Genomic DNA, 10,312 nt, shown 5'->3' with positions numbered 1-10,312 from the left:
TGTGTGTTTTATAGTTGGTCAAAACATCCACGCCTCGACAGCAAAGTCCATAGCCAAGGTGGCTAGGTACAACATAGCTCGACTGTTTGTCATGTCTATGCCGTGCCTTTTCCGTTCACTCAACACGACAATGTAGATCTAGCTCGATAAGCATAGGCTCACTAAAACCTATTTAACACCTTTTATATCTGAAACCTAACTCCAGTCCTCAAATCTCGTCCCTTCACATCCAATCGTTGCCCTCACTCTCTCTGCATTTCCTTCTCTTCGACAACCACCTTTCTTTGCACTCCTGCAGTTTGCATCTCTCCTTTTATCCGTGTTGTACTCCATCGCTGACTCCCCTCCCCTTCCTTCTTGACTTCTCCCCACTAGCACATGTGGCGACGCCTAGGGGTACAACCCTATCCATCTCAGGGCGGCGGCCTAGTGGCATAGGGGCATAGCCGCGCCATTCTCGGCGGGTAGTAGCTGTGTAGGGCAGCGTGGTGACGCCATGTCCTCGTCCAACTCATACGACGGGTGAATGACCCGATCACGAAAAAAACTCATACGAGTATACGACTGTGTAATCGCGCATTGACATAAATATATGAGCTCAACAGACCGATGGTTGTTTCTTATCATGCTTGGGTCGAAGGCACGCCCCATGGTAGGCACAACATGACACAAAAGGGGGATGATATGGGCTGTGTTGGCTTGACCATTGCCTTCATCAAGCTCGTTAGAACACCCCAATTATGTGAAAGTTGGAGTATTTCGGCGACACTGGTCAAGGGCAGAGGAATATACGGCCGATCGAGAGTCAACCTGTAATCTCGACGTGCATATGCAAAAAGGTCTCGATGCAAGAATCCTCCCCAGTTGACCAACCGCGCGAGGTGGAGTGAAGCTCAAGCAGCAGCAAGAGTCCCCGGACTAAACCAGTAACCACCGGCCCAGCACGGATCTCAGAGCAGATGCACTAGCCGATAGGCAAACCTCCATGCTCAAAGGGGCCCAGGAGGAAGCAGAAGAATCTTCTACGGTTGAGCTGTACCTTTCGTCCATCCCCTGCCCCTATAAGCCCAAAAACAAAAGTCCCTTTTTTTAAAACACGCACCTCACCATACCTCCTCCTCTTCTTCTACTAGTAGTTTTTATTAGTGTACCCGCTGGAGTAATTAAAAGGCCACTCCCACTCGCGCCACACTTTCTTCCACTGCCCACATGCGCGCACAGTGCTAAGCTAGCAAGGCAAGCCCAGCCAGCTGAGCTCCAGTCCAGCACCGCAGCAGGTCGTCGTCGGTCTCGCCGCCATGAGCAAGGAGAAGCACCACCGCGACTGGGTCCTCCGCCGCTGCTGCGGCTCCATCGCCGCCTGCATCCTCACGCTCTTCGCCCTCGTCGGCTTCATCGTGCTCGTCATCTACCTCGCCCTCCACCCCTCCAAGCCTTCCTTCTACCTCCAGGACGTGCAGCTCCGCTCCATCGACCTCAGCGACCCCGCTCTCTCCCTCGACCTCCAGGTACCACGCCAATTAACCGACGTGCATCTGCATTTGGAACCCCCGGCCGATTTCGTGACGGAGAAGAAGACGAACTAACCCACACGGGTACCCTCTTTGCAGGTGACGATCGCGTCGCGGAACCCGAACGACCGGGTGGGGGTGTACTACAAGACGCTGGACGCGTTCACGACGTACCGGGACGAGCCGGTGACGGTGCCGGTGTCGATGCCGTCCATCTACCAGGGCCACAAGGACGTGTCGGTGTGGTCGCCGGTGATGTCGGGCGACGCGGTGCCCGTGGCGCAGTACGTGGCGGACGCCATGAAGCAGGACATCGCGGCGGGGTACGTGCTGCTCCACGTCAAGGTGGAAGGGCGCGTCAAGTGGAAGGTCGGCAGCTGGGTCTCCGGCGGCTACCACCTCTTCGTCACCTGCCCCGCGCTGCTCGCCACCAGCGGGAGCGCCGTCGCCGGCGGCGCGTTCGCCGCCAGCGCCGCGTCCGGAGTGCCCGCCGGCGTCAACACCACCGTCTCGCTCAAGTTCACCCACCCGGCCGACTGTACTGTCGACGTGTGAGTTGCGACGACGACGACGGGCGTTCGTTCGTACTACTAGCTAGTACGATGATGAGGATCAACCTCGCTCTCTCGATCGCGATCGCGATTACGCCTAGTAGCTATCGATCGAGCAATTAATCTTCTTTTGTAGCAAATGATGTTGTTATATATATTTTCCCTTTCCGAACTTGTGCAGAATAATAAGTTAATAAGCTGCTAGCTCTATCTAGCTATACAACACATGTGTCGTACATTTGCTACATGTATTACCATATTTAATTTTTTATGCGCGCACACAAAATCTCACAATTTAGTTTCAAAAAACTAGTACTACTATATATGTAGAGTAAATTTCCACTCAAGTAGTCAAGTGTACAATGAAAATTGATGCCACTAGTCGTTAGTTACTGTACTTGATACGATATCGCCTCCCTTAATTTTGTGCGTTCAATTGAGCTGTGCGTAACATGGCCATGTCCCCGGCCTTAACTTACGGACGAGACGGCAGTTTCGAGCGCGAGATATAGAAGCAGGTACGTGTGCCGTTTTCTAAGGCCCGTACAATGCAAACGACTCTCGTTGAAAGGGAAACAGCACAGGATTTGAGAGCGACCCAGCACCATACTACACTACTCGTGCATCTGCGTGCCAAGGTCGGGCACATGATCGGCATATAGTTTGGCCGCGCGTCACGTCGGCTGTGTATGTGTGTAGCAAAAGGGGACAATTGTAGTTTTTTTTTTAAAAAAACCCAGAGGCTTGGGTATTATCAACAGACGGATGATTGATGGAGCGAGCGAGAGGCTGATCGGGGCAATCATGCATGCATCGCCCCAGAGCCAGAGGACGAACGAACTTGGGCGTCCACCGCCATTTCGTATTATGAGCCTGAAAAACTAGCTCGCGCCGACACTGGCTGCGCGCTGGCCGCGTTTCGCGTGGCTCGCAGTCGCAGCGAGACCGACCGACCGGGCGCACGCCCGCGGACACTTGACAAGACACAAGTGAAGTGGCACAGGTCGAGAGCGCGAGCACACAGCGCGCGGCGCACCTGGGAAGTGCGACGGCGAGAGGCGAGCAGTTTCTCCCGGCCCGGACGGCGACGCGCTCCAGGGGCAGCGCGCGTGCGCCAGGGCCCAGGTGGAAAGATGCGAGGGACTGAGGGAGAGAGAGAGTGGGGGAAAGCCCATCATCCGTTGGCGATCTGCCCCCAACCAGAGGAACGAAGGCGGATTGGGCCGCAACCGCCACGTAATCATGGGCTGCACAAAGGATTCAAGCCCAGATCAGGCGAGCCTAAACAATGGAACGGGCCTTTCTGGTCTGGATGGATGTCATCACTGCCGAGCTTTGATTCAATTTAACTTTAGACATACAAATTAAAATATTAATTTCATGTCAGTTACTGAGGTATCAAATGATTATGTGGTTTTTCTCCATCTGAATTCATCTATGAACATTATAAGTTTTCAAGGTTCGCTGGCAGAAAAAAATATAAATTCTTCAAATTCAAATGGCAGTAACCAAAATTCCACTAATTCAAATGGTGGAATGTATTCCCCCCTGCCACTTCAGTTGATAGAAATATAGTTCCAAACTTTTCGATTTTGAAAAACATTTTTGCAAATAGTGAATTTAGAAATATAAAAATTACGGATGTCTAGTTCTACAAAGTTTGTTTTTGCTTCTACTACTAAAGAGGACTAAAAGAAGGTCACTAATCTTTGTCTCTAAGAAGGACATGTCTAGTACGATGACGGGAAAGATGCTTCAAAGCTATGTACCACAGTTTTTTTGGTCATTAAAAAAAACACTACCAAAAAAAAAATATCCATGGTGGCTAACAATTTTCTTGAGGGGCAAAATTCAACCCTCAAAGATATCATTATATTGGAGATTGTATGAAACCTCAAAGGAGATGCATATTCTTGAGTGCTAACCCATACCACCAAGGTGATTTTACATTTACTTGAGTGCTAGTCCTTAAGGATACTCCATTTTATGGTAGTGAAGCATATCTAGTTCTGCAAGGACAGCGTATTCTTCAGTTGTGTTTCATCATCTTCATTACTCATATCATACAACTTGCTTCTAACTATGCCATCAAAGAAAAAACACCAAACTCTTAGCATCTCTTATAAGGAATACATCATTGTACAATGCCATAGATGACCCAAAGATTGAGCTCTTGGCAATGGCATAAGATGGTGACACAAACAGGAGGCGACGGCTTGTGCACCAAGGAAACTCCACCTTAATGTGAGAAATAAAAAGAAGCATATAGCCAAATTCAAAGAATTTTCTTTTTCGTGACTATGCCAATGCACATATTTTAAATTCAGAGCAAATTCTTTTTCGTGACTGCGTGCTGATACACGTATTTCAAATTCAGAGCAAATGAGATATCCTATCTCAAAATCAATTAACATATATAAAAAATAGAAGGGATAGCTAACCAAGATAAAGATGAAATTATATCAAATGTATTTATTTTTATAATAATATCATACATAAGCATTAGCAAACTACCACATGATATGAACCGGAGAGGAAACAACAAGCATATAACCAAAAGAACCTAAAAACAGATTCCACGCATAGAGTTAATAGGAGGAAGTGACGGAACCGTTGTTTTTATTATCAGAAAACCAAAAGGACAGTAGAGTTCAGAGCAAACTAAATCTGTCTTACTAGTTAACTAACTAAGATAGATAGAAATAAAACTTTCAACATCTTTCGATGAAAAACATCATACAATACACTACTACAGTCAGGCACTGTAAGGGCGGCTAAATAAGCTCTGTAAGGGCGGCTGGCCTAACCGCCCTTATGCAAACGCTCTTACAGTGGATTCCACTGTAAGGGCGGTTCAACACTAGCCGCCCTTACAGTGGTCCGCTGTAAGAGCGGCTGGTGTTTCCAGCCGCCCTTACTGTGAGCATTAGTAAGGGCGGCTTAATCTAGAGCCGCCCTTACAGTTAATTTTCAGCCAAAAAAATATAAATTACAATAATCAAATAGTATATATATATATAATGATGTTTGCAGCTATAACACTCTGATTAAAATACTATGAATAATATTTGACAAAATGAAGCAATTTATACAGCTTGCAATGACAACACGTACTATGAATGTTATTAATGGTTACAGAGAAATCATTATTTAACTATGCTTAAACCAAAGTAGCAATACCAGGTCCTTCCTTTCCATCATCCCTAGAAAATAAACCACTTCTAACCTGAGTAATATAAGATAGAGATCAAAAGCAAGTCTAATAAAGAGATTTGGATTCATTTTTACCCAAACAGTTAGCAAATTGGGACAAAATGAGATTAAACAAAATAAAAAATAAATATTTCAGATTTTTTCTATAATAGGTAGATATTAAAATCTTAAATAAATTAAAAATTGTCCAGATACAATTCAAACAAGGATGAAACACATCAAATTCAATTTAGTGTTCAACCACTGACCTAACCAATTGAAACCACAATCAGTCATATATGTCAAACCTACTAATGAACATTTCGTTGAGCCAAATTTTCTCACCTTGTAGTAGTCAACCTGCACTGTCCACTACTAGAATGAACTGAAGTAAGCAATGCCCAATCCGAAGAGCTGCAAAAACAATCAAGGCTTAGCAAAACTCTAGAACAAAATTCATCACAAAATCCTAGGTTAAACTCTACTTACACTACCATGTCAAAGAATTTACACTAACTGTTTAGTGTAAATTTTAAAATAAGTCAGAGTAAGTGGAAAGGATAGATTGGTACTGCTGTGGAAAACGCATGAAAAGAAGAGAGGTGGCAAACAAACATGAATGTTCAAAGCCAATGTAAGGAACTACAACATCACCTAAAAAGTAGTCTAGATATCAAAATTTACCCTAACTGGGGCTGTCTACGTGACATCCGGTTGAACGAGGCAGAGGTCTCAACCGGTTGAAACATCAAAACAAATCAAAGGGCAGTTGCAAGAAAGCAAATCGCCCTGTGTCTCAACCAGTTGAGATTTGGGGCCAAATCAACCGGCCCTGGCAGAATATATATACAAAATTACAAAGAATAAACCATATATGCATATCCAAATATACAAAATCTTCAAAAAATTTCTATAGTAGCCAAGGAAATGAAAGCATAATGCAAAAATCAAAATATTCTAGAATTTTTTCTATAGTAGGCAGAAAACAAAAGAAGATAAAAAAATGCTGAAGGAAGATCAAAACAGTGGCTTCTACCAAAACTTATACCTTGAAATACTATAATTTACACTTAACAACATAGCGTAAATTTCATAATAAGTGTAAATTTCATAATAGATTTGGCTTCATCTACAAAACAATTGAAAAATATTCAAGTAAAATAATTTACAATTACGTATGCAGTGTAAATTGCATAAAAAATAAGTTTATAGCACTTGTTACTTCTACCTGGAGGCATGCAACCACAGGAGAAATGACATGGCCTCCATGTCCATCGACCTTGACAACAATAGCAGGTGGACAGAGCAGCGTCACAGGAGCTTCAGGGCGGCTTGTACCCTGCAGGCCGAATGTTGTCATGCTGTGAACGCGAAACAGAGACTTACTGCTAGTTGAGAAGCAAAGCAAGAAATGAATTAGGCCATGAACTGATTTATGAATTACACTTCATCCAATATAAGGAAACAAATGCAATGGAATTGATAGAGAGTATGCACCTGTGTACGGAGGAGCTCTCTGGCCGCCAATGTCGCCGACGGCGGATCTGCTCGCATATGTGTGTGTGTGTATATATATATATATGTTATAATTAATAATTGACTGATGATAAATAACACAAATTTAATTGGACAACAAAAAGATTTATAAATATGTACATATAGAATGACATGTTCTTAATTCAAAACATTAAGTACATGATAACAATAACTCCTGTTGTGTCTTCTTTTTCTTCCCATTCCAATCTTCAATGTTTTGAAACATTGCATGCTCAACCTCAGGATCGACCTTTTTACATGCCGCCACATTACCTGGGTATTTGGCTAAATGCTCCTTGAAACGGTGGATCCCGCCTCCTGCAAATATATCATTACAGAACATGCATTTGATCTTCTTTTTTTCCTCCTTCACTGAACTGTGTGCAATATCCTCAGATTTCCTTCTTGTCTTTACTTCCATGGTTGCCTCTTGAGTAGAAGGTGTTGAATTTTGATTACTGTCAGTGCCAACCGGAGTCTCTGAAGAATCAACTATGTGTATAAAAAATACATATCACAATAATCAATAATCAGCACCATGTCCCATGTTACAGAACCTTTTTATTAGAAAAATACATAACACAATAATTAATAATAAGAGCCATGTGTGAAGAATCAACTGTGTGTAAACATGTAGTCACAATAATCTTACTGAAAAATTACTATATCAGTGCATTGACAATAATAGGGAACTGAATATATCACACTAATGAATACCAAAGAAATGCAATTTATTGACCATTAGCAATGCATTGACACTAACAGGGAGCCGAACATTCACTGATTCAAAGCCTCTAGTTTAAAGTTTAGTACTAACTCACCATTAGCAGCCATGTCGTGGAGTGGAGACTATTTGGATTCTGGACTCCTCTAAATGCTAGAGCCTGAAGCCTGAACTTGAAAAGGAATCGCAGCAGCACGCACACAGCAATTTGGATCTCCAAGCCGACGAGCCGCTCCAAGCCTGCCAGTAGGGCGCGGAGGGGCCACGCCATCGAAGGGGCCGCACCCCTGCCATCGCGCCGCCTCCGTCACCTACCAGTTGCGTGAGGAAAAGAGAGAAAGAGGTTAGGGTTTGGGAGGGATGAGGAGGTGTTTATATATTCATGCCTTCGATCCAATGGCTCTAATTCATCAAGGGTTCATCTAACGGCTAGAATACATCGGGCCGTATAGTGCCATTCCAAAACTCGTTGAATGGGCTGAATTATACTTTGTTAATAAAAATGAACTCTAAATTAAATAATGCATAATTTTAAAACTATAAATGGATTCAAATAAAAAAATCTTCAACTACAAACTTTTAGAAATCATTGAGATCTATAACTTTTGTTTTGATCATTTCTCCTTCCGACTTTGTTTGAATAATTCAAAATTTAAATTTCAATATACAAAAAATTTAAACGTAGTTTTTCATGACAAAATGATTTCAAATGAAAAAGTTATCAACTATAAAGTTCTATAACTTTTCTAGATCTACAACATTCATTTTGGTCATCTTTTCATGTAACTTTGTTTTATCAACTCAAAATTTAAATTTCAGAAAAATTCAACTTGAAACAACATTTTCAAAGAGTAAATGATTTTAGTTGAATAAGTCATGAACATAAAAGTTGTATTCAAAGGTAGACCTTGATGAGATCTAACTATGTTGTATTCAATTTTTTTTCATTTGAGGTCTTTTATTGCCTAGTTTGACCAAGTCAAACATTTGATTTTTGACAAAATACACTTTGACCGGACCCGAGATGGTCTCAGATGCAAAAGTCATTAATACAAAGTTTGTTCCCCTTATCAAGATACACATTTGTTGTAATGGTCAACTTTTCATCTGAGATGGTTTGGACCACTAAAATTTTGAATTTTCAAATTTTCACTGCTACACGCACGTTTTCGGGACCCTAGACGGCCCCAACTCTGAAAGTCATGAATAGCAATTTTGTTCCACTCATCAAGATCTACATTTGATATATAGGATATTTTTGTATTTGTCAAAGCGTTAAGAAAGTGCAGTTCTAAATCCACAAGTCCCGCATGTAGTTTCATAAAGTCTATGTGTGATTCAAGACTTTGTGGCTAGAGTTTACAAACACTTTCTCAAATGCAAAAATGTCCTATGTATGGAATGTGTATCTTGATGAGCTCTATCTACCTTGTATTCAAAAGTTTTTCATTTGAGGTCATTTACTCACTCGTTGGACCAGGTTTGACCAAGCCACGCCTTGGGTTTTCAAAACATGTGAACTGAGTTTTCTGTAACTTTTCCAAATGCAAAAATGTATTGTGTATCAAAGGTAGACCTTGATGAGATCTAACTATGTTGTATTTATTTTTTTCATTTGAGGTCTTTTATTGCCTAGTTTGACCTAGTTTGACCAAGTCAAACATTGGATTTTTTAGAAAATACACTTTGACCGGACCCGAGATGGTCTCAGATGCAAAAGTCATTAATACAAAGTTTGTTCCCCTTATCAAGATACACATTTGTTGTAATGGTCAACTTTTCATCTGAGATGGTTTGGACCACTAAAATTTTGAATTTTCAAATTTTCACTGCTACACGCACGTTTTCGGGACCCTAGACGACCCCAACTCCGAAAGTCATGAATAGCAATTTTGTTCCACTCATCAAGATCTACATTTGATATATAGGATATTTTTGCATTTGACAAAGCGTTAAGAAAGTGCAGTTCTAAATCCACAAGTCCCGCATGTAGTTTCATAAAGTCTATGTGTGATTCAAGACTTTGTGGCTAGAGTTTACAAACACTTTCTCAAATGCAAAAATGTCCTATGTATGGAATGTGTATCTTGATGAGCTCTATCTACCTTGTATTCAAAAGTTTTTCATTTGAGGTCATTTACTCACTCGTTTGACCAGGTTTGACCAAGCCACGCCTTGGGTTTTCAAAACATGTGAACTGAGTTTTCTGTAACTTTTCCAAATGCAAAAATGTATTGTGTATCAAAGGTAGACCTTGATGAGATCTAACTATGTTGTATTCATTTTTTTTTCATTTGAGGTCTTTTATTGCCTAGTTTGACCTAGTTTGACCAAGTCAAACATTGTATTTTTTAGAAAATACACTTTGACCGGACCCGAGATGGTGTCAGATGCAAAAGTCATTAATACAAAGTTTGTTCCCCTTATCAAGATACACATTTGTTGTAATGGTCAACTTTTCATCTGAGATGGTTTGGACCACTAAAATTTTGAATTTTCAAATTTTCACTGCTACACGCACATTTTCGCGACCCTAGACCACCCCAACTCCGAAAGTCATGAATAGCAATTTTGTTCCACTCGTCAAGATCTACATTTGATATATAGGACAATTTTGCATTTGACAAAGCGTTAAGAAAGTGATGTTCTAAATTCACAAGTCCCGCATGTAGTTTCATAAAGTCTATGTGTGATTTAAGACTTTGTGACTAGAGTTTACAAACACTTTCTCAAATGCAAAAATGTCCTATGTATGGAATGTGTATCTTGATGAGCTCTATCTACCTTGTATTCAAATG

General features: G+C 41.7%; 2 protein-coding genes and 1 long non-coding RNA gene across 3 annotated transcripts; 1 reads left to right on the top strand and 2 right to left on the bottom strand.

Moving 5' to 3' along the window:
* Positions 1,098-2,300, top strand: LOC8073007 (NDR1/HIN1-like protein 1). The gene is made up of 2 exons (XM_002447765.2): positions 1,098-1,508; positions 1,611-2,300. The coding sequence occupies exons 1-2, from the start codon at positions 1,299-1,301 to the stop codon at positions 2,064-2,066; spliced, it is 666 nt and encodes a 221-aa protein (XP_002447810.1). The 5' UTR covers positions 1,098-1,298; the 3' UTR covers positions 2,067-2,300.
* Positions 5,107-5,940, bottom strand: LOC110436627. Its single transcript, XR_002454439.1, has 2 exons — positions 5,600-5,940; positions 5,107-5,288 (listed from the first exon to the last, which is right to left on the bottom strand). It is a non-coding gene; the product is annotated as an uncharacterized LOC110436627 (long non-coding RNA).
* LOC110436476 lies at positions 6,363-7,843 on the bottom strand. The gene is made up of 5 exons (XM_021463577.1): positions 7,612-7,843; positions 7,064-7,282; positions 6,752-6,798; positions 6,483-6,593; positions 6,363-6,383 (listed from the first exon to the last, which is right to left on the bottom strand). Exons 1-5 carry the CDS (start codon positions 7,622-7,624, stop codon positions 6,363-6,365), a joined length of 411 nt encoding a protein of 136 aa, XP_021319252.1. The 5' UTR covers positions 7,625-7,843.

The sequence above is a fragment of the Sorghum bicolor genome, chromosome 6, assembly GCF_000003195.3.
Source record: "Sorghum bicolor cultivar BTx623 chromosome 6, Sorghum_bicolor_NCBIv3, whole genome shotgun sequence".
Taxonomy (NCBI): domain Eukaryota; kingdom Viridiplantae; phylum Streptophyta; class Magnoliopsida; order Poales; family Poaceae; genus Sorghum; species Sorghum bicolor.
The sequence above is the reverse complement of the archived record's forward strand: the minus strand, read 5'-3'. Positions and strand labels throughout refer to the sequence as shown.